The 25,436-nt window shown below is 42.6% G+C and overlaps 1 protein-coding gene across 2 annotated transcripts in view; it reads right to left on the reverse strand.

Annotated features, from left to right (window-relative positions):
* The window catches only part of ENOX1 (ecto-NOX disulfide-thiol exchanger 1), a 609,648-nt gene that overhangs the window by 98,936 nt on the left and 485,276 nt on the right, over window positions 1-25,436 (reverse strand). For both annotated transcript variants that reach the window (XM_012649266.1, XM_012649259.1), the window contains one exon: window positions 10,913-11,097. In XM_012649266.1, coding sequence (XP_012504720.1) covers window positions 10,913-11,097 — 185 coding nt within the window. The remainder of the gene's footprint in view (window positions 1-10,912; window positions 11,098-25,436) is intronic.

Consider the following 25,436-nt stretch of genomic DNA (forward strand, 5'->3'; position numbering starts at 1 on the left):
TGATGGGTCAGCAGAATGAATTATGAGAACAAAAGGTAAGAAGAAAATAAAAGAGATCATTTTTGATCTCTCTGAATAGGCACTGTGTAGTTGGTCTTTCATTTATAAGCACTACTTATTATACCCCTTCCTTGGAAACCTACAGCCGAAGTTCAAATATACTTTCCCCTTTTGTATGTTCCCCAGTACTTTCAGAAAATAAGGCTGTTGTGGCTATTTGCTAAAGGTATCTCTGTGTGTGTGTATGTGTGTGTGAAAGCAAGAGAGAAAGGGAAGAGACAGAAATATAGAGAGAGGAGGAGGGAGAGACAGAGACACAGAGAGAAGAAGCAAAAAGCACAAAAACCAGAGAGGTAATTCCCAAATTGAAGAAACTGAATACAGATAGGAACTTCACAATGCAGGGTGTTTTCGCTGATCAACTGAGTGAAATGGGTGGTCTATAGAGTGAGGACCAGATTGGGCACTAACTTTAAGTTTCCCTTGATGACTATTCAGGGTGCTTTGTTAAACAGAGGAGAAAACAGTCTTTAACTAACCATCTAACATCTTGGAATTGAATTCCCAATTCTATACTTCGGTTACAATTCCAGAAACTTTAACTAAGTTTGGCTAATATTTAAAAATGATTAACACTACATGTTATCGGTGCATAGGGAAAAAGACTGAAAGCCTGTATGTAAACATTAACAAGAGTTATATCTGGGTAGTTGATACTCTGAATGATTTTTGTTTCCTTTTATATGTTTCTTTTATGTTTCCAAGTTTTCTGCATTGAGCATACATTCTTTTTGTAAAAAGGAAAAATAAAACAAAAATTTTTTTTTTTTTCCTTTTTGAGGCAGGGTCTTGCTCTCTTGCCCGGGGCTATGGTGCAGTGGTGTCATCATAGCTCATTGCAACTGCAAACTGCCGGGCTCAAGTGATTCTCCTGCCTCAGCCTCCCGGGTAGCTGGGGATATGGGTGTTAGCTATGATGATCAGCTAATTTTTATATTTTTTGTAGAGTCAGTGCCTCACTATATTGCCCAGGCTGGTCTTGAACTCCTGGTCTCAAGTGACCCTCCTGCCTTGGCCTCCCACAGTGCTGGGATTACAGGCATGAACCACCGTGCCTGGCTTAAAATAAAAATGTAAATGACAAAACTAGAATCAGAAAACTGCAACTTCCACCCATATTTCTCTTCCTCTGAGTTTTCTCTTACATAAGGAGGATTTGTTTTTCTCTAATTCTCCTTTCTTCTTTGTTTCAATGTTGTATTCCTTCGCCCCCACCAAATTTCTCCCTGCATTCTTTTCATAGCTTTCATTTCCGATAAGAAGGAAATTGGCTGGTCTTCCTAATCCGCAAGTTGCCTCTCCTAACCAGCTGCATGGAGAGAACCCTGGAGCACGATGCCCCCCAGCTGTGGCCCGATCTGAGAGATGGATAATTACATCAGTTTGGCTGGGAACAGGACACCTGCTACGTACAGGCAGCCACGGCGCTGGCAGGGTTCAGGGATTCAGTGCAAATGAGTCAGCTTCTTTGCATTGGCAGATTATAAAGAAATGAAGTCAAGGCCAGACCACAAGGATTCATTTTAGAGTCTGTGACTGGAGGCAGAACGACAACAGTGGTCAAACAGAGTAGAGGGCCAGGATGCGTCTGCAGCAAAAGTCTGTTTTGATGTACTACATTTAAGAAAAGATCCAGTTCAGTATAAATCTGGTACTCATAGTATGATATGGCCTATAAATCAGGAGGCAATTTCCAAAAGAAGTGTGGAAAGGGAAGGTTATTCAAAGGTCATCCCACGACTGCCACAGTGTTGGGAAAAGCAGAGTTCCTTTCTCCCGGGAATAGCTGCAAGTCTATTGGAGCTTCAGGATTTCCCATTGCAGATGTCAGGAAAGCAGCTAAAGGCAGAAGTCAAATGATTTTAATGGTCTGCAGGACAATGCCATTATTTCTACCCCTGGCTCCTACATTGATCTGTCTGCTAGCCTCATTATTTTGAGAAGGAATGATTACTAATGAGGATGCATTTGATGATCAGATTAATTAATGGCAGAGCAGGATAACTAATGACGAGATGAAGCAGCTCATAGTTAAATTTTATTAGGGCTTTTCTTTCCCTTCCCAGAAGTGATTTATTTTCACGACTCAAATTTAATACATAAAAGCTGCATGTATGTTACTTTCCTTTTGCTAGCTCTTACTCTGCTACTACAAAGACCAAATTAGGGGCTATGACAAAGAGAGTCAGAAAACTGCCGGTGAGTTTTTGCCAATCGTGTTTTTAGTAATCTGCAAGCACATGAAAGATAGAACTTCCTAGTCTTCTGTTCTTGTGACTACCATGGTTCTGAAATGCTACTTTCAGAGTACACTTCAGAAAACTGTGGGGTAAGAGAGAGAACACAGGGGCTGTGGTCAGACAGACCAGGGCTGTGGTTCTTACACTACGTGATGTACCTGTGCCCTGGGCCAGTCTCTTGACACCTCTGGGTCTCAATTTCTTACCTGACGAACTTAGATAGGCACACGCTCCTGCGTTGCTGTGAGGACCGAGTGAAATGATGGGAAACCGCTTCTGGAGTTACCTGGAGAGACTGGGCCTTCCTGCTGTAAGGGGCACGGGAGCAACAACACAGGCCACACCAGGGGCAGGACATGTAGACCTGGACTTGTCCAGACTTACTCTGCCAATCCTGAGTCTTCTTTCAAACCTCTACAGATTTGCATATTTTCACCTGGAATATGGCAATCACAGTTTGCATTTATTTAATAGCTTTTCAAAACGTGCTCACACACATGATCACACGTGTATGACACATGATTTTATGACAGCAAAGCCTTCCCGAGGCTGGCAGGACCCATTTTCCAGGTGAAGAACTTGAGGCCCAGACAGCCTGACTTTCCCAGAGTGGCACAGAAAGCAGCCAAGCTGGAGCCACGTGCTCCTACTTCAGTGTTTTCATTTTCTTACTCGTGTCCTGTGTGGCATGGACACAGCTTATCTCCTTCTTCCCCTTAGGACCTGTGTCCAGTGAGGACAGCCACATACTCTCTTGAAACTGCTAAAAAAAAAAAAACAAAACAAAACTCAGGGAGGTTTCCTCTCCATTATCTTCACTTTTAGTCTTTGTATCTTATCTAGAATCAAATGGGAAAGTGCTTTGAAAACTCTCAAACCCCTAACAGATGTCAGGTGTGATCATTTCAAACAGGTAGGGCTTTGCAATGTAAAGCCCTGGCCCAAGAATTAGAGAATTGGTTTCTATTTCTGGTTCCACATGTAGCCAACAATCCCTTCAAGGGTCTCACACTGAAGTGGGGTGTGGGATACGGACTGTCTTCAGGTGCACCAGGAATGCAATCTGCAAATGTCAGGAAATGCACGCGCTGCCAGCAGGAACCCTACAAATGACCTTGAGCAGTCTAACGAAAGGTGCCACAGAATTATAAATGCGGACTATCATCATGTGGGCTGCTAGTATAATGCACCATCCCAAGACACTTTGCTGAGGAATGGATGCAAAATGAAATTACAAATCTGGGGTAGTTAAATGAAAAGAAAGGAAGATCATGGTGAACCCCAAATTCGGCAGCTCTTGTGAACCTCAATGTTTAATCGTCGAATCTTTTTAAAGTCACATCATCTGAAAGATGTATATGTTTTATAATTTTTATGAGTCTAGTAAAATGTCAGTGGCTTTTAAGATGGATGTGGGAAATGTCTTGTGCATTGTTTTTCAGTCAGAAAGAAAGAAACTTCATCTGGGTATTTGAAATAGAATCAAATAAACATGGGTATGTCTCTGCAGCCGTAGCTGTAAAGACTCCAGGTTTTTATGTGTGTGTGACTGCCTGCTTGTACACACACATATTTTTTGAATTTTCTAATGCTGAAGACTTTACTACTTGTACCTGAGAGTCAAAAAGAAAGCCCTTTTCTCTACACTGTAATAATGAGATTTTTCTTGCCCTGTCCAGTGATACTGAATCATTTCCTGCACTGATGTATAACTTTTCCTATATTGAAGATTTTATGATAATATTGCTAAAAGCTTTTTCCGGAATGAGTCAACAACCAGATCAGCATGTATGTGCTATTTCTTCCTCCTAACTAAACATTTTTGAGGCTCATGAACTCTACTTAGAAGGCAGATCCTTTTGATATATTGCAACTTAATTTCCCGACTTTCAATCTTTAGTTTTTTACATTCTACATTTAGTCTCTAACTATTCCATAAAAGCTCTTAAAATATAATCTGTCATTACAAAAAACTTGAATTTCTTCTTTTAAAGGGATTTCTCTTTTTCCCTTGTTCTTGTCCTATGTTTGTGCCATTTTCCTTTTAAAAAATGTTTTCAATGTAGAGGAAGAACTGTTTGTTCTTCCCACTGTATCTGCCATCATTTCTGCGTACCCTGCGCATCCCTCCATCTGGAACAGACTCTACTTCCTGCACAGCCGCTGGAGGTTAGGCCTGCCTCCTCCAGACCATCAGGATTGCCTCCTTCTCTCTTCTGGGACAAGGAAACAGAAATAGAGTGGAGAACAAGTTCCCCATTTTTCTTTATTCCATGGTTCAGCCTCTCCAAATCACCTTTTTCTATTTGTCTTCCTTTGTCTCTTTCAAAAGCCCTTTTTGTTTGCCCATTTGCCTCCTCAGGCTGAGACAGCTCTCTGGACTCCAAAATATGCCACTGTAAGTTCCCTTGTTGCTTCCTCTTAGACATTCAGGAAATGTGCTTGCTGTGCTTCCTTTCCCTGCGTGCTTGTGGACAGTCGCAATAATCTGCAATGTCCTCTCATCCCCACCCACCCTGTGCCACGAGGTACCAAAAATTCATTCAAGGGCTGGGTCAAAGTTAAAAGCCCCTGAAACAGACTCCTGTTCAAGATGTCGGAGGCTCTGTGTGTGTGTGTGTGTGTGTGTGTGTGTGTGTGTGTGTGTGTTTCTTTCCACCAGAGACTCAATTAAAATGTATGTCAATGAATAAATTCATAAAAGCAAACAGAACAGGAAGGGAGTTCCAGAGAGTTTCTAGTATGTGACAGATTCTGGCATTTGAGGGATCCCCAACTATCCTTAAATAAAGGCTGCCAATCAATGAGCCCTCAGTTGGCTACTGCATGGGAGAAAGACCCGGCCCGGTAGGAAACCTGGACACAGCAATGCACAAACCCACACAGCTTCCCAGAAAAGTCAACCAAGCCCTTCGCACCTAAATATACACAGGCTACCAACCACCACCTCGCTTTTAAAGGAGGCTGCACATAGAAGAGAGAGACTAAAACACAAAACCGAACGACTAATCCTAGAATAAAGAGAAGAGATTGGGGAACAAAAAGAATTTTGTATATTCCAGTTAGTATTCTCAAAAACACTTGTGAAGATAATGCAACCATAAAATAAGATTGCATGAAAAGATAATAAACAGAGAACATAAGCAGATACTGTATTCACAGGCACCCCCCCAAAATTAATCAGAGAACACAATAAACTTCTGAAAAAACAATATGATTATTAAGCAGAAACTTCAATGGAAAGGATACAAGATAAAGTTAAAACATAAAATATTAGAGAAAAGATAATGGACACAACACCAATCTAGCAGGTCCACTATCAGACTGCTGGGTATCTTGGTTAGAAATTAAAAACAGAAAGAAAAAGGGAAAAATTATCAAGAAAAAGAAGAGACTCGTGTTGCAAACAAACTACCATCACACTGCTCTGCCTTCCTGCCTGCGTGTGGCGGCCAGCCAGCTCTCTGGAGCGTTACCTCCTGAGGTTGGCTGGGAGCATCGGGTCTGCTGTGTTTTCGAGGATTTCCAGTTTTCAAGGTACAGTGAAATATTCTTAAATATGCTCATTTTATCTGTCTTTCCCTAAAACGTTCTAATCATCAAAAGCACCACTATCCCCACCACAGCCACCATCCCAACCAAAGCCACCATCACCACCAGGGCCACCTTCCCCACCACAGCCACTGTCACTACTACAGTCACCTTCACTGCCACAGCCACCTTTCTCTCCACAGCCACCACCAACACCACCCCTGTTACCACGCCTGCCACCATGATTATTATCTGGAGTTTGACACATCACTAAAGACTTTATTACATGTGAGTTGAGGTGGGGGCAGGGAAATTGAGGACAAGCTTTTCTCTATCTCTAAAAAAAGGTCTTACTAAGTGATGGAGCAGTTTAAACGAGACTGCAGAGAACATGCTGGACTTACTCAAGGGGTCAGGTGTTCCCACAGATGTTCTAATTTCGAAACACTTTCAATTATTCCTTAATGTAGGTTCCAAAGACTGACTTTTGCCCAACATTTGGCAAAACTAACTGGGGTTATTTTATATTTTAGGACAGTAGTAATATCACATTTCTTTGTCTTCCATAAAATGAGTCTAAATTAGTGAGATTTTGTAATACCCATATAGAAAATCACACATATGTTCTACTTGGAGTATAAAGAGAAAAATACTTGTTACTTAATTTCCAAAATGGTTTTGGTTATAATAATCTTCCTTTCCCCATATTTTTTTTCTGATCTTCCCTTGCTGAAAGTTGTCAAGACAGCAGACTAACCCTGGGCCTTACCAACATCAAGTCAAGAGTGTTAAAGAGCCACTGTTCTACATGGGCCAATGGTTTACAGCCTAAGACAGCTGGTCTGCAGACTAGATTTGCTAAAACTATTAAAAAAGCATTGGCTTAAAATATTTATGAAGGAGCCTTCTGACATAATCATCATTGTTTTATAATCAGCATTTTTAATTGTATCCTGTTGTTATCTTAATATTTATTGGTCCTATCAATATGATTTACACAAAGCTTCAAAAAGCATTCCAATTTTTCAATTGATTATTTTAAAATAGGACACATTGATCATCCTCATGAATGACAATAAAAGTATTGATTAAATTTAGATGTGAATAAGATCAAAATGAGATGCCACTCTACCCTTGCTACTATGGGTAAAAAAGACAAAACCAATTGATCATGCCAAGTGCTGACTGATGAGGATGAATATCTTGAATTCTCATGCAGCCCTGTGGGAATATACAGTGGTATAGACACTTTGGAAAACAGTTTGGCAGTTTCTTAAAAAGTTAAAAACACTTAGCATTGGACCCGCCAATCTTAGTCCCAGGTATTTACTTAAGTGCAATGAAAAATTATGTCTAAATAAAAAGCCTGTAGGTGAGTATTTATGGCATACTTATTCATATTTGCCCCAAACTGGAAACTACCTAAATGTCCATTAAGTGGTGACAAATGATACCTCTTGCTTACGATAGAACTCTATTCAGCATAAAAACGAATGAACTAGTGATACACACAGCAACATGGATGACTCAAATGCATTATGCTGAATGCAACAAGCCAGACTCAAGAGGTTTCACACTGTACAATTCCCCTTATGTGACATTCTTGAAAAGGCAAAACTACAAGGGTAGAAAATAGATCGGTAGTTGCTGGGAATGAGGGAATGGGTGATGGAAGCCATTTATCTGTTGATAGTGGTTACATGATTGTATGCATTTGTCAAAATTCACAGAACTGTAAGCCTTTTATTGTATGCAAATTTTACCTCAATAAACCTAACAAACAAACTCAGTGTGGTAATCTGAAAATAAGAGTTTAAAATATGTATATTCTTTACTTGTGTACCTAAGTGAAAGCCAAAAACCACTCTACCCCTGAGGCAGAGACAGGTTAACTTCATGGCCAGCTTATGATCAGGGAAAGGCTATCCTGTTACCATGGATACAAGCTATTTTGTATGAAGCCTTTAATATTATTAAATTGTGACTCACATGCAGTGCAGGGGTAAACTGAGACACAACCAAAGTCACCCAAGGATTTTTCATTTTTAGGAACCCTGTCCATAATGTTTTCTTCATGGACACATGAAAAACCCTATGCTGTCAATGGACATATCCTTAAGGGATTAAAAGCGGAAAGGTTAGCAACTTTTTGGCTAAACCTGAAAGCAATTCTAAAAATTGTCCACCAGTCCTAAGGCCATTAAGGCCCTTTATTTCTTTTGTTTGTTACAGAAATAACCTCCCAAACATAGATGGACTGTGGAAATGATGACAGATGGGAGGCTGACCCTTTTTCTGTTGCCTTCCATTGAGACCATGATTTTCCAATTTATAAAGTGGATAGTGGGCAGATTGGAAGCAGGTTTTAAAATCAGGATAATTCTTTGTGGTGGGATTCAAATTAGCAAGTTGTAGTGATTTATTCACACATGGTAGAATATGGTAGAAATATGAGTCTCAAAACAGCACCTATATTTTAAAACTATATTAAGGATGTGTTGACACAGAGATAGTCATGCATCTGCCTAACAAACAGGAAAAATTAAAATCACAGCAGCCACCATGGATTGAGTGTTTCCCATGTGGTAAGGAGGTGCCGCGCCTACTTCTTGGATGTCAGTTCTCACCACACCCTGCCTTGCTCTTGTGGTCCAAGGATCCCACATAGCCCAGAACTCCCGACAGGCACCGTGCTACATGCCAGTTCTTGCTTCTGGGCCTTTGGCCATTTACTTCTTTATTTGATACATATATTTTGACTATCTACTATGTGTCTGTTATAGGTTGAATTGTGTCCCCCACCCAAATCCAAATGTTGAAGTCCTAGCACCTAGTTCCACAGAATGTGACATTATTTGGAATAAGTCCTTGCAGATATCATTAGTTAAGATGAGGTCATACTGCAGTAGGGTGGGCCTCTAATCCTATATGAACTGTGTCTCATCGAAAGCAGAAAGTTGGACACAGACACAGACAGAAAGGCAGACACACACACACAGAGAATGCCATGTGAAGATGAAGGCAGGGAGCAGGGTCATGTGTCTATAAGCCAAGGAGGGCCAAAGATAGCCAGCAAACCACCTGAAGTTAGGAGAGAGGCACAGAACAGATTCTTCCTTACTGCCCTCAGAAGGGCCCATCCCTGCATTTTGACCCTGTATCTTGGACTTGCAGCCTTCTGAACTGTGAGACAACAAATTTGTGTTTTCAATATATTTTTAGCTATGTTAAAGTACATTTCCTGCATTTCCTTTCAGAACGTAGACAAGGAGATTGTGAAAATATATGAGGAGCTCCAACAACTAAATCTCTCCTTGGAGAAGCTTGTGGCTCAGGTGGTGACGTGGAACACCGCTCCTCTGTGGTCAGGCACACAGCTCCTCAGTGTCCCTGCACTGAGACCCTGGCTTGCATCTCCCTGGCCTCCTCTGACTTCTTTCAGATTTGAATCTTTGACAGCCTTAACAGCTTTATCTACTTTTAAAGCAATTGGGGTAATCTTTTCTGGAGGAAAAGAAGTCCAGTTGCTTGAAGTGTGACATAGGAGCTTTCAGGCTAGGGCTGGCGTCACAGCCTCTGGGGAAATCGACAGACTCTCATCCTGGCAAAGGGCACCGGGAAACACCCCATGTTGGGGCATATGGACAACCCAGCAGCCTCACACAGCAGCTGTTACATCGATTTCCAAGTGCAGGGACCTGAGCAATGACTGTGATGACATTTTCCTGGCTGGCTCTGACCTCTGAATTTCACTGATTAGTCTAACACGCACTATGAACATCAACTAGTTAGGACTCAAAGCCAAGACTCAAAAATTGCTTTAAAATGGCAGGAGATGTTTAAGACATAATTTCTGTGACTTGGTCATTAACTTGCTCACTTCCCAATCCATGATTCTTTTTTTATATCCCTCTCTCCCAGTCGTTTTTCCCTGTCAGGCTCACGTTTCTGTGGTAGTTAACTCTAATCACTAAGACACTTTTGTAGGCAGTTCATGCTCCTGATCTTAGAGACCAATCAATAAAGGTGGAGGAATTTTAAAAAATATTATACTCACTGCATATTTTAACCTCCCATCATCCTATTTATATTTTCCTTGTTTAAATAAAAACAACTTTTTTGGGGGGGAACTATTGGTTGAACTTCTACATTCAGAAGGGTAATTAAAGAATACTCATGAGTGATGATGATAACTTATGCTCTACTACTCTAAGATAACTCAAAGGCCCAGACACCTTAAGAATATCATGTATCACTTGATGTTTTCAGACACAAATCTAGCTATGAATCTTTGAATCTATTGATTCTATTCCTCCACTGTCAACATGCAGATTTTCCTCTCCCCTCAACCTCTTATTTCTAACATTACATGTTCCTTTTCCCCATTCCAAAGCCCATAGCTTTCATTTTCTTTCCAACAATTGCCATAAATGCACATCTTTAAGTTCAGTATGCCAAGACGAAGTCTGGTACTCTTCAACAAAAGCACAGCTATTGCCCTGTTTCCAAAGCTACCTACCCGCCAAATGTCTGGTGCTCCATCCATTCCATCAACAAACATTTCTTAAATATGTAGTGTGTTCACAGAACCTGACTAGATCCTAAGTATAATCCAGGAGAAGTGGAAACAATATAGTTTACATTTATGCTAACCTTGAAAACAAACAAAACTAAACCAGCTGCTTTTGTAAAACCCATTGTCACACTTTAAACTTGAAACTTCTCAGATGGCAAAAGACATGCATCGCTGATAGGCAAGGACTTGCTAACCATTTGCCATGAGGCTGTATTTCATATACAGACAACATTTCAGTCTCCTAAATTCTCCTCCTTTATTTCCTACCTCCAGGGTGCATTTCTTCAACAAATGCCATCAGCTTGGCTGTTCTCCAGACTCTGCCCTTCCACAAATGGTCATGAGCACTTCCCTTTCCTGGGCACTTAGCTTTTTTTTTTTTTTTTTTTGCACTTAGCTTTTTGATTGTCATTTCTTCTTCATCCTTCCCAGCAAGCAGCTTCCGTTTCACTTCCATTTAATACACATACCCCTTTCTCTCAAAAAAAGACCTGGGCCCAGGTACCTGCTGCATGCCTTGCATGGTTTGCTGCAGGAACTGCAGCTGCTGGTCCTTGGTGAGGTTTTCCTCTGTGCGGAAAAGCTGTTCTTTTTCCTGTTTCAGCAGCTCCACCTCATTCCTGTACGCATCCAGCTGCCAGCGGAGGCTGTCGTTCTCCTCTTTCAGAGCGTAGGCCTGAGCCGCCAGCGCTGAAGGACAAACAGAATGGGTACAAGTGAGTTGCCATCCTGCTTGGACTAGAGAGGCTTTCTGTGGCAAAGGAAGTCCCTCACCCAAACTCTTAATGTTCCTACCAGCTCAGAAATAAAACCAAAATGCCGTATGCTGGGGCTTTCTATTGTATAGTTGGTATATATCACCTCTTTGGGAATTTTTATTTATTCTGTGTGTCTTGTCTTATGTCTGAATGTTCCTTATGGGCGCAAGATTAATTCCTTCCAAATTCTGTCTCCTGACCTCCGTGCTGTTAGGTGATGCTGACATTCAGAATTCCTGGCAACAATCATATCTACCACAGCATTGTCCTCCCCCTCTCTACAGGATTGCTTAGCTCCTTGGAGAGCTGCCTTCTTTCAAAATAATCAGCTACTCCACAGGTTGAGGCATGCAGCAGCATCCCTGGGGACAGAGGAATTTATATGCACACCATTCCTTCCTGCTCTGCTACCAGGACAAAATGCACAAATTGCACAAATTGTTTTCTCTAACTCCTATCAGAATGGTAACCTAGTTCCATCTGTTTCACCAACAGATTAAAACTCTTTTCCCTTAAGAGGCTGAGTGGTTACTCTAATACTCCTCCCAGAAACCTAAAGTTCTCTGTGTAGGTTCAGACTTCATTCACATCTCCATCTTATTGAGAAACCACCACAGTGAAGTCAGGGTCTCACACATCTCACGGCTTCAGAAACAGCTGAAACTGAGTGAGAGTGGATGGTAAAAAACAAAGAATTAGGATAGGGAATTCCTTTCCCTAGTTTCCACCTTGTTGCTTAGTGATCTCTCCAACAATGATAAAAGTTTGCTGAGAGCTCACAAAGTACTGGACCAAGAGCTTCATCTGAACTCACTCGCTTAATCCCCCCATCAAGCCTGCGATGTGGGTGTTGGGGTCTTGTTCCCATCTCAACATATGAGAAAAATGAAGCACTGAGAAGTTGTATAACTTGTTCAGTCCCACAAAGTAAGCAGTAGAAACAGTCTTCAAACCCAGGCCACAGGTTCCAGAGTCTTTGCTCTCAATTACTGTGCTACCATCAGTCTGTGTGTTTAGCTTTGACCAGACTGTTCCAGTCTCACATTTTCCCCGCTACTCTCCCACCCGTGTCCCATACATTCTTCTCCCCCTCACAGAAGTTGTCATTCTCCACATTTTTAAGCAAGAGAAAAGTGAAAGGAAATTTGAAAAGCTTGCTACAAGAAGCTTCTTCAAAGATGTAACCTGTAGCACGTAAGGGCACGGAGCGGAGCCTACCGCACCACAGAGCACGCTCATTTCCACCCTCACTCCAGTTCCTCGTGTCGGAGAGCCAGGGCAAGGTCGGCCTCCTGAATGTCCTACTTGCACATCACAGTGCAATGATGACAGTGCTTTACTGAGGTGCTCTGAGACTGCAGTGAATTCTCTCCTCAAATATCAAATGTCAAATTATATTAATAATAGTTTTATAGTTGAGTGTTATGGAATTCCACTTTGCAGAATAATAATCTACGTATAGTATACTCTGAAGTACTAATCAAACAGAACACGCAAGAAACCAGAAAATTTCCTCCCTCAATTCATTAGGGATCAATTAGTCAATAAGCATTTACTGCATACTTACCTGTGCCCGGGACTGTCTGGGCATCTTAGATCACAGAAAGAGGAGACAGAATATGTCTCTTCTCTCAAGGAGCTTAAAATCTACTACAAACTGACACATTTGAAAAGAAACTAATAATACATTCAAAGGAAGAACAGCATGTTGCCTGGCATATAGTTGGCAGTCAATAAATGTTGAATAAATAAATGAGCAAGTTTGCATCGAGATATATAACAAAGGAGTACATCCTGCAGAAGTTAGGAAAAGAGAAAGAAAAATGTAGACTAGAGGAATAAAATAGGGCTTTGGAAGATGAAAAACCCAAGAACTGGGGAAGGATGTCTCAGTCAGGAGCCAGAACATAAGCAAAAGCCCAGAGATGAGAACTGAAGATAGAATATTTGGGGCAGGAAGGAGAGAAGGTTGACCAAAAAAGGCCTGCGTCTGCCTGGAAGAGGTGAGAAAAAGGTGATCCATGTCAGCTGATGAGAGAGGATGGGGAAGCTTAGGCTCAATGGAGCGGCCAATTGAGAACCCCGGGCCGATTGAGAACCACGGAAGGTGCTTGCAGTAGCGGAAGGACACGATGAAATTGGTGGTTTAGGAACATTAGTTTGGCAATGGTACGTGGAATGAACTGGAGGCTGAAGAGAATGAATACAGGAAATTTTATTTGGTGTATGTGTGTGTGCAAAACCAAGGGGCAGCCAATTTTACAGTTTTCAGGGACTTACTCATAAAATCAGAAATGATCCAGGGTATACCCAGGAACATGACTAGCACTTTTTAACACTGCACAGCCCAACTTCGGATCTTGTCCACACCCTGAGATACCACCTCCTGACAACTCAGTTTACCGATCCATAAGGAAATGGTTATGAGGCATCACTTGCGAGAGGAATGTTGTAATAGGGCAAAATCTCAGAAAATGCAAATGATGAAAAAAGTGTTGGCACTACACAAGCACATTACTACATTTAGTAGCATTCAAAGACACTTAAGTCATTTCCTTAGGAAGCTCTATTTGGCCCTTTTTCAATTCAGAGTGGCATTTTTATTATCATAACTGATAGCAGGTGTTTGTGAAGAAATCGATTAGTATGCAGGGATGGAAATTACATTTTCCAAATGAATTGCATAGTCTGCAAGATATGCTGAAATCTGTGTAGCAAAATGCAAGCATCTATAAAGCATGTGCCAGCAGCATTATTTAAATAAATTGTCTGAACATAAATACATATAGGAAAGTGTACCATCTATTATTTTAGGGGCTGTCTTATAAGCCTGTGGAATGGTACTGCTGAGAGTTCTTATTCTTGGCTAAGCCAAGTGACCACTGTGCTTGCCAAAGCAGGAAATAACTCTGTTTGCATTCCTGGAATAGAAATATGATATCATTATACATTATAAAAACCAACAGCTGTAATTCTCCGTAACCCTCCCCATCCCCCCAAAAATCAATACCATAGCCAATCTCATCAACATTTTTATAATTGGGGCATACAACTGATTTGCATTTCTGATTAAATGATTTCAGGCTTCGTATTTACAAAAAAATTTTGGTTACTCATGCGGCACCAAGTGGTTATCTTCTAAAGGGTGGGAAATTGTACATTGACTCCACTTAACTTCAGGCCACCTGTTTTTAAACATTATTCAGTGTCACGCAGCAGCCCGGAGTCTGCTCCTTAGACAAGGCTGCCTGGAAGAGGCTGCATTATGTTTCTTGGACCAAAGTTCTAGCAGAAAAAAAAATCCTAATAATTTCTGACCTAAAATAATTTCTCACTATGTTAAAAATTCAGAAATTTGAAATGTCAACTCTTTATTTATTTTTTCTCTAGTGCTTTCTGGAATACCGTACTAAATTTAAAGAGTTCTGAAAAATGTGTCATCAAGCTTTCATGATAAAATTTACCCTAAGAGACTGTACAACAAATCCACTATTAAAATACACATACAGATTAAAAATAAACTACAGCGTGAATCTTTTAGCAAGAATCCCCAGCGAGTGCACTGGATGCCAATAAATGGGATATTTAACTAAGAGGCACCCCATGTGAATTACCAATTCCCAATAATAAAAAAAGAATAAAATTAGACACCTTAAATGTAAACTATATTGAACATAATTAAATTTCTTTTTTGTGCATTTTAAAGGCACTGTTGAATGTAGTGTGCCTCTGAATTATCATAATTAATTCACCAATCAACCATTTATTGAGGGAACATGGCAGGGAGCTGTAGCATTTGCAGGAAGGGTAAGGCCAGTACAGCCATCCATATATAGTTACTACTTTAGAACAATTCTGGACACTGGAATTTTCTGATTGGATCAAAAATGAAATAACAACATTAGAAAAATTTTGCTAAGCAAGATTAAGTTATATTTCAAAAATTAGCACTAGACTAACAAAACTAACTAAAGCGACACCAGTGTATGAAAATTGATCCCACGATTAAATTGCACTGCTGAAGGAAAGGCTTAAAGGTATTATGGCATCTCATTGTATCCTTTACTAGAGTCTATATAAACCATTATTCCTTATATTAATTATGGTCAAAGTGACCTCCTCCTCTGTCTCCTGTCTTACTTACTGTGTTTCCATGGGAACAGATAATGGCATGCTTAACTTCTTTAAGTAAATAATCTAGTGAAAGCCTTGAAATCTCTCTTACCAGCCTGAGCCAGCCTCAGAAAAATAATTAGCAATATATGAGAAATGTAAGTTATTTTGGGTTATGTCCCAGTAAGCTGACAGTCTGTTAATATCTTTTTCATGCTCAGGCAAGAAGTAACTAAATAATAAAACATTTTAATATATTGTTTCTAACAATATCTGGATTTCTCTAGAACTGTTAGTCTTTGTGTCTTTGGGGAGCTCTGTGTTTAACACTCTCCCTCCACTTTGCCAGATGTCCTCCTGGAATGCTGGAAGGACACTGCTGAAGCGTATATTTCTTTCCCACATGCAAAGAAAGTCTTTTTCAAGGATTTCATTGGCTGCTACCCAGGTAGGCAGTTGTACTGAGAGGTCCAGGACACAGGAGGATGGGGACAGGCTCGAGGCCTGATAGATATCAGCCCAATTTCTGTATGCCTTCCATGCACCTTGCTCCGCCATGACCCTGCCTTCTGGGCCCCTATGAAAGGGAGCAGTAGTTGTGGCCCAGTGACAGGGACTCTGTCCAGGTTCTAACTGCCACTCCCCCCACCCCCCCACATTCTGCATCTTCTCGTGGCATGCCTGAGGTGTTTATTGGCTATTCTATGGCAGACACATCACCCCATGAGGGACAGTGGTGTGCACCTTTTGCAGCGCCTCTCTTTCTGCTGCTGGATGGGGCTTGGGTCTCTGAGTCACCGCATGGAGGAAAGGTGCCCAGAGACTCAGAATATCTGCCTTGGACTATTCTGTGCCCAAGAAATAAACACTTTCTTTTTTTGGTTAGGCCACTGAAAATTAGAGACTTATTTTTACAGCACCTGGTGGTACTCTAACTCAGTGTTTTCCAAACATTGGCCCACATTAGAATCTCCTGGTGGGTATATTAAAACACTTATTTCTGGGCCCTATGCCGAGAGTTTCCAGTTAGGCATGTCTTGGAGGAAGCCTGAGAATTTGCATTCCTCCAGTCCCCGGGTGGTGCCGAGACTGTGCTTTGAGAACCACTGCTCAGATTCCTGCTCCTTCTATGCCCTGGTTCCTGAACTGGGCTGTGGTTATCTTGTTTGGATGAATACTTCTGAAGGAACCACATGCTTGGTTCATCACTCTGGTTTTATTCCTTGATCTATTGTGTGGCCCCCAGCCCCGTGCTCTGTACCTGTAAGGCAGTCCTGTCTCATCCCCGTGCCCAGGCCCCATGAGCCCCACCCTGCCCCAATGCCCTGAGCACCTCCTGATGGAGTCAGAGGGATATTTGGGCCAAAAGCACAGTCACTACTGTTTTCCTTAAATAACAGTAGCAGTGACAGTAACAGTAATAATAGCAGTAGTCCCAGCTAGGTACTGTGCTAAGCATATTATTTGCACAGTACCCTTTCACCCTCACAAAAATACAATACAGTAAATACAATCATCATTGCTATTTTATAGGTGATGGAACTGAGATTCAGAGAGATGGAGGTTGCACAGCTGGTTGGAGGTGCAGGGTGTGGCTCAGAACTATCCTCCTCCACGTAAGGCCGTCAGGGTGGCCCAGCTGTACAGAAGCACTGCAGCCCGAGAAAGGAGGAAACCAGAGACTCTACAGTAGTGGCTAGTTTGTTCCTAGCAGAGGTAAAACATTCCATTTCTGGCTCCATTTGAGGGGTGCTGTGCTGGAGAGAGGATCTGCTATGAAAGCTGAGAGCACAGTCCTATTGTAAAATAAACGTATGTATACTTTCCACAGGACAAATTTGGGGATGGTCCGTGTGGAAGTTAAACTCACCCTCCGGCAGTCTCGAGGCCTGACTCAAACCACTTAGGGATCCCTCTTTCTGCCCTGCATCCCTCTCCTCTGAAACAGCCACACTGATACCCACTAATCCCTGAGCTCAGGAGCCTCAGTTGTTGTTAATGCTTCATTACGAGAGCTGTGGCTGAAAAACCCATGCTGACCTCAGGACTCCTGAAGAACCAACGTTAGAACTCACCTATGTTTTACTTTTGTAAGTGTATGTGTCTCAGCTAGAATAAAGGTAGCAGAAACTCCTCTTCCTGTTGCTGTGACCTCCTGCAGAGCTCTGTCCCCTGGGTCTATTCCGAATGGGCTGATGACAGCCAATGACAAGGACCACCACCCTCAGAAGACCAAACGAAGGCTCTGGGTCCTTCACTGTCGACGGCTTCGTTCTCGATGAATGCTGCCGCCATTGCCGCCTCCCTGTGGCCAGGCAGAGAGCTGGAAGGCTTCCTGGGATGATGTGTGCTGAACAGCCAATCTCCTGCTAGACAGCCTCATATGGTACCAACAAAGTACAATTGATCTGTTTTTCCATAACACCTGTATTGCCACTGAAGCAGCAATCTTCCTCAAATTGCTCATGGAAATTCCTTCTGCTACATTTTTGCAGGATTATTATTATTACAACTTAGCATTGACATAACATTTCATATTTGCAGTGTGTATTACAGTCTGCACATTAGCTATTATCAGAGAGAGCTAAACAGAAGCACAATGCAGTGTCTATTTCCATCTTTGTGTGAGGCCAGCGGAATAAGGGTAATTTGGAGAGTGCAGGTAAACTAGATCCTGTTATCATAATGGCTTAAAAGTGAGTCTGGAGGCACCACTGGCAGCAGGTGACTCAGGAAAAACATCCTCTGTTCCTCCTTCCACACGGCTCTTCCCAAGGAAGCAGCCTGCACCAGCGGCGGGGCTGGGAGGCGCCGCAGGGCCACGGCCACTGTGGAGAATTCACATCATGCCTTATCACTTTTCCATTTACGTTATTATCCTCTGATACCTCCCCCCAACACTCCCCATTTTCCTCAGAGGAAAATAAGCAAAGGAAAGAGGCATGCTCACTTCTTCCAATAGCAGGATAAGTCTGTCATTTCAAACGCTGTTGAAGGATGCTCTGTCAGGCGAGCCTGCCTTTAGAGTCCGCAGGGGAACACATCAGAAGTGAACGCTGCAGGCAGGAGCGGAGCGCAGGCTCTAGGCCTGGGTGGGGGAGCAGGGCTCTCAGCCCCAGCTGGGTCTGACCTTAGCAGCTCCCGACCAGCCGCAGGGACAACTGCTGATGCGGAACCTGGTGGAGGCCGATGAGGAGGGCTCTAGGCAGGGCTCTCCCTATGATGTGTAGTGGTAGTAAGGGGGAAGGGGGAAGAACCGGGGGAGGGCTCTTTCTTGGAGGGGGAGTTGGGCTGGGCCTCCAAGTTGAGCTCACACTTTGAGGAGTTTGAGGGGAAGCAGAGTGGGTTCATCATGCTGTGAAAAGTGCTTTACCAAAGGACCAGCAATCTCCAGGAGGAGGTGCCAAGGCTGTGGGGCAAGGCCAGTGAAGGGAGAGGAGCACAAGATGGCTTCTTTCCCAGCCCCTAAAAGCCCCTAAACCAGGCGAGAGGCTGCTCAGGAGGGGGCATTTTCCTCCCACTCTTCCCTTTCTTTTGATTAGATTTCAGTTTTCTTTTTCATTTTCTTTTTTATTCTTTTTTTTTTTTTGAGACAGAGTCTCGCTTTGTTGCCCGGGCTAGAGTGAGTGCCATGGCGTCAGCCTAGCTCACAGCAACCTCAAACTCCTGGGCTCAAGCAATCCTTCTGCCTCAGCCTCCCGAGTAGCTGGGACTACAGGCATGCGCCACCATGCCCGGCTAATTTTTTCCATATATTTTTAGTTGTCCAAATCATTTCTTTCTATATTTTAGTAGAGACGGGGTCTCGCTCTTGCTTAGGCTGGTCTCGAACTCCTGACCTTGAGCGATCCACCTGCCTCGGCCTCCCAGAGTGCTACGATTACAGGCGTGAGCCACCGCGCCCGGCCTAGTTTTCTTTTTCATTTTCAATCCCTATTTTGATTTCCAAGATAAAAAAAAATTTTTTAGAGACAGGGTCTCACTCTGTCACCCAGGCTGGAGTGCCTGGTGTCATCGTAGCTCACAGCAACCTCAAACTCCCAGGCTCAAGCGATTGTCCTGCCTCAGCCTCCTGAGTAGCTGGGACTAATGGCTCAAACCACCATGCCCGGCTAATTTTTCTAATATTTTTTAGAGATGGGGCCTCACTATGTTGCCCAGGCTGGTCTCAGACTCCTGGACTTGAACAATACTCCTCCCTCAGCCTCCGGAGTTGTTGGGATTACAGGCAGGAGCCACAGCGCCTGGCATTTTTTTTAATCCTCTGAAGGCTATAATGATTGTTTCTTAGGGAAGTCAGACTTAGCTAGATCAACATGGATCATAAAATGACCCTGGCTTTCAGGGATAGTGACACCTCCCACTACTACCATGGCGTCCCTCCCTGGCAGACAGTGCAGCTCTGTGGGTACAGGGCTGCACCATGGGCTGTGCTTGTGTGACTTCACCCTAAGGAGGAGCTGGTCTTGTGCAAAGAGAGAAGCTTTAAATAGCAATCCTTTCCCCTAAAAATCACTCCCTGTATTTCCATCAGCCTGCAATGTAAAAGCAGTGGTTTTCTCCTCCCAATTGCCACATTTCCTTCCCTTTTAACAAATGGTCACTTCTAATTTTCTTCAAGAAAATTTCCCCTCAGGAAGTGATATTTTCCGTCTCCTGCTCTACCCTCTACACACACACACACACACACACACACACACACACACACACACGAACTGGTGTTTCTGCCACATAAAACACATCCACACCATGAAATGTGAAGTGAAGACCAGCCCAAACCTAAAGTATCTTCTCAGTTCTAGGCATTGCCCTTTGCAAGGAATAGCAACGTTTTCACAGAGCTTTTATTTTATAACACCACATACTCGTGATGACAAAGCTAAGTTGAATAGAAAAATAATTTCTTCTTTGTTACTTGCATCTTAGGTAAACTCTAACTATCCAGACCACCAGGTGGGAACCAAGACTTTGCTTTCATGCTTGGGCAGTGACTATGCTGGGGCTGCCCGTAAGCCTTCTTGGCTCCACTGTCCTTGTCACCAACACTGACATTGATTTGTCGAACACTTACTTGTGCCTGGTATTGGGACAAAAAGAATCTCCATTCTCTCTAAACGCACAACCAAAGTAGGATGACCTGGTATGAACACCTGGCTGGTATCCCGTGGTATCTGTACCACCTTGGTGTCTCCTACATGAGCAATCTTAGACCCACCGCAGACCCTTTGAATCTGAGCTTCTGGAATGGGGCCCAGGGATGTGCATTCCAACAAGTTTCTAGAGTGATTCTAACACATGCCAACGTTTTAGAACCACTTCCCGAGCCTTTAGGGACCGGATTCCCGTTTCCTAATGCTTTTTGCATAACTTTCTTCCAGTCTTGTATTTTTTTTGGTTCCTTTTTGGCATTTGCTTTCTTTCAGCCTTTTCCAACAGTTTCTCTGTTAGTGCAAGAAACTTCTCTCCAGCTTTTACCATCGTCACGGCCTTCTCGGCCGCTCTGCCTTCTGCCTGCTCCTTGCCGAATGCTCCTCCTGCCTCTCCTGTGATGACACTGTGACTGAATGTGCTCGTAAATCCTACAGCGGAGCCTCCGAACACGGTGTTCTGATCTGCTAGATATTGTGTATTACCTTTCTCTGAAGCCATATTTCCAGAGAAAGTTTCTGCTATGGCAGGTTTGTGGCCTGCACCCAGGAGAGACCAGGCTGAGTCTCTAGAACCAACCACCCTTGGCCAGGGGCCCTCGGGCCAGCCTCTTCACTGCAGGAGAGGAGGCCCCTCCCGTGCTCATGCGCTCCCCAGACCAGCCGCTAGATTCTCCGAGGCTTTTCTCCTTGGCAAATGCCCAGGCATGCCTGCGTCCCTCCGTGACCAGTAATGGATGAGAAAACAGTCCTTGGCTATTCTCCCAGAGACAGAGAAAGGCAGGGATACTCCAAATGCACCTGGCACAGACCTGCCGAGGGGAATTCTCCACCTGGGTCTCCCGGGCTCGCCTTAAAGCCCCTCCCTCCCATTTCTCCTTCCTTTGGTCCTTTGTTATTTCCTATGTCAGCCACTTCCTGTCCATTACACATTTTTATCTTTTACTCCATTTTAATTTTGTTCTCATGCTCACATTTTATTACCTTACCTCACCTGCTTTGTTTCTTCTTTCCCATTTATTACTGACAGCCATCCATCTTCATATTACATGCCAGTAGTTTGCAACCCGTTGTGCGTCAGAATCCCTCGGAGAGTGTTTTAATGATGTAGATGCCTGGGCTTTCGCCCCAAGGCACTGGTATTTGCATACAGTTCCCCAGGTGATGCTCAAGTGCAGACAGGAGCGTGAACCACTCACTTATGCCTTTGAGTCTCCACGTTGCCGCAGTACCTGGTATTTGCAAAATGCCACGGAATCCCTTAATTGGTTATTTCTCACAACCTCATCAAGGAAACTCTCTTAGGATGAGCCTTATGTCACTGCTGAGAAAGCCGAGGCTTGGAGAAGGGACATTATTTGCCAAGTCCCGCCAGAAACAAAAGCAAGATGCTTCAGGAGGCCTCTGGCCTCACGTGGCTCAGTTATTTCTTCCCTCTATTCAGTGACTCCAAAGTGTCTGACAGCGACACCAGTTTTCACTCTTTTTGGCCCCTTTCTCAGAGCCACTCTAGTGCTCTGACCGCCCAATGACTCTCTCTCCAAAAGAGAGCATCAAGGTGAGCTTGGCAGTCCTCAGGCCCAGAAAGTGGGACGGAAACACGGAAGGAAGCCAAATACGTATTTTCAGAAATCTCGATATTTCTTCTATTCAGATGGCTCCAGTCCACATTCTTCAACTGGACACATCTTCTCACTACTTCTTTTCATCCCTGGAGTTTGAGTGCTATGAAATCCTGCTTCGACAAACTCAGCATTCGTCTTCTCTGAGTCCTTGGGCAGGGAAAGTGCATGTATTTTATAAACTGTCTGGATGGCTAAATTACAGCAATTTTTCCTTGGGAGAGTGGTTCAGACACTAAAACCCTCTATATTGAGCATGATAACCTTTCTCATATCCCCACAAAAAACAGTTTTTGCTTCGTTCATTAAAATGATTTGTTTTGTGTTTCTGATGAGCATAATTTCTCAGGTAGCAATGTTTTATTCTTACCAGCGACTCCTCAAAAAGTGTCTGCAAGTGCTGAAGCATCAGTTAAGCACTATTCATCAAACACTAAATGCTTTTAAACAGCTCTGCCTCTTTTTCTAATTGAGAAATAGAGCTGTTTGGGCAAGTTTATGAGGTGACCTTGATTGAATTAAAGAGGTCAGGAATGGAGCGGACTTCAAAGCCATATTCAATGATATTTTAAAAAATGAATTCCTTCCAATTAAGCAAGAATTAGCATAAAATATTTTGTTTCTGAAAGGTTAAAAGAATTCCTCTGAGAAGGCAGCTCACTCGTTACTAGCTTTTTATTGAACATGAGAGAGAAGGTGTTATGTATAGTTTTATATAAAGTGCTTTGTTAACATGGCACTGATGATCTAGCATCAATTATAATATTCCTCAGGAGCCTAAATGTTATATGGAAGGGGCAAAAGAGTCCAATTTAAATTTAAATTTTTATTTCAAACCCCAATAACCTAATTTTCAATTACTTAAAAAAAAAAGCAAGATATATTTTTCATCTGCAAAAATTTCAACTTAGTTCTAGAGAAAAAAGTTTCAAACGTTACCTGACTCATTTCTTTACTCTTCTTCCTCTTAGCTCCATCCTTCACCTTGCCATAGTCCGCCCAGGTTTTAATGACCTGAAAGAACATCTCATTCTTCCCGCCCTAAAGCGTAACACAGAGAGTCTCTGACACGTAATTATGCAAGCAAGATTCCACCAAGGAGAGGGAGGACAAGACACAGGTTGCAGTTTGGGGACTACTGGATGTTTCTGAGGAGCAGTCGTCCTGAGGGGAAGACCAGACATACTGCTCTGCATCCTATATATCTGCTTCTGTCCACCTCAGAGAGTCAAGCAGACATGGATTACATACAGGAGGGAAGCACATGGGGCTAGAGAAAGAGAAGGGACTTTGAAGCACAGATACCAGCTGTGGGACTTGGGCAAGTAACTAAACCTCCACGAGACCTTAGAGTCCTTACCCGAAAAATGCGGACAATACTTTGAGGATTACATAGATAGTAGGTTTTTTTTTTTTTGGTTCAAAAAGAAAAACAAAAATATCCCCAACAGATTAAAAATTAGATCTTCCTACTTTTAATTTCCTAACCATTCATTTAACAAAATCTTGTCCACCTACTGTGTACAACACCATGGGCTGGGCCTTTGGGGAGGAAAAGATCCCAGGCTGAGCCTTAAGAAGCATCTGGGATGAAGGGTCCTCCCATCTCAGCATGTTTCCACCCTTACTTGCTTAAACAAATGGAAAAGCTTCTCTAGGGCTAAGATGGAGTACGGATGAACAGATTCCCACAACTTCTCAGATGCTTTCAGCTCTCACAGTTCTTAATGTTAGGGTTTATCTGCCAGCTTTTGGCTGTGATGTCTGAGAGCACAGAGGGCAGAGACTGTATGAACCTGATGGCTATTCCAGCCAGGAAAAGAAGAGCTGATGCTATGATACTAGGGTTTTCTCAGAGTAGATAAGCAGCACTCTCAAATCAAAGACCGACTCTCAGTTAGTCTTATAAGCCTCTGCTATTTTTTCCCCTTAATCTGGCACTGCAAGACAAAGGATATGGTAGCATTCATTCACATTGTGAGAATACATTGAACGTTTGTTGTTTCGATTTTATCACTGCTTTGTATTATGACATTATTTAAGACAATTTGTTGAGGCAAAGAGCTATGGATAGAGAAATGGATGGCTTTAGGGTACGCAAGAGCATATACACTACACAAGAAAATTCTAGTACGGCAGATGAAGTTCATCAAAACAATTGACTGGTAAATCACTAAAAGTCGAATGAAATCTCTCATTCTACCTTCAAAAGACTTGCCAAATATATGTTGTAAATTAAGTTGTGCCCGAAGACTTGTAATAACAAAAAATCACAAATATTCAATATAAAACTGCAGTATTTATTCAGCAACTCAACCAATTATTATTGGGGGCACCAAAATTTATTTTTCTCATTAATTTAGAACATTGGGAGGAGGGAGAAGATATATTACTTCCAAGATCTCTTCCAGATCAAAACTTCCCTGAGTCTGTGAATCTCAATCAGATTGATATTATTGTAGATGCTCCCTCAGACTTTTATTTTTAAGATATATTGAAAGGTACAACTCATAAAGAAAAGCCTCGGGATCAGGGAATCGGGGAGAGGCACTTCAATAAATCTTGTAATTAGATGGTGAGTCAATAAACTGGTGATCTTCAGGTGGGCTCTCCTAGGCCCTGGGGATGCTGAGGAAACATGGGGTGAGAGGGGAAATCAAAGGGCTGATATTACAGCTCAGATCATTTCCGATCAACCATCAAGTGTGTGCCTGTGTTTTAAGGAAATTATTTTTCTCTTTATGTTTTTGGAGAGTTAGGAGATGGAAACCTTCGCCTAAGGAAGCACACACCATGGCACTGCACACTCCCAATGTGCTTCAGCTCTTCGAACCAGTTCTTCTTCTTCTTTTTCTTGTCTAAAGCCATAGAACACACTCTGATTTGAGGAAATATCACTCAACCAGAAAAGGGATTGAGCCAATTTACTGAATCTTTTTTTAAAGCTGGGATTTCTGTTGGAATGGGCTTAAATACAGTTTGCTGGGTGCATTGCCTAATATCGAGGCAAATCCCTTTCTACTTAGTAGAAAACACAGAAAATGATGGGAAGACTAAGCATAAGCCCCAGTCGGCTTCATCTGGATTAACATTTTAAGGTAATAAACATCTCCAGTCTACCTTTGCCTTGAAATGGCATTACAGCCCCACGCACACAGCAGGCATTCAAAATCCCTGGCTTTTTATTTGGTTACTGACTCATATGATGCTACTTAAGGCATTTGAGAGAGATTCTGGAGTTTTTTCCCCAAATTCAGTGGTGTCATAAAAGGGTCATTAGCCTGGAAAGAAGAAGCTTGTATTGAGTTCTAGACTTTCCACTCACAATCTTGGGTGAACAAAGTAACTTCTCAACATGGGATGGCATTTTCATATCGGTAAAAAAAAGA

The sequence above is a fragment of the Propithecus coquereli genome, unplaced genomic scaffold (assembly GCF_000956105.1).
Source record: "Propithecus coquereli isolate 6110/MARCELLA unplaced genomic scaffold, Pcoq_1.0 Scaffold11, whole genome shotgun sequence".
NCBI classification, from domain to species: Eukaryota; Metazoa; Chordata; class Mammalia; order Primates; family Indriidae; genus Propithecus; species Propithecus coquereli.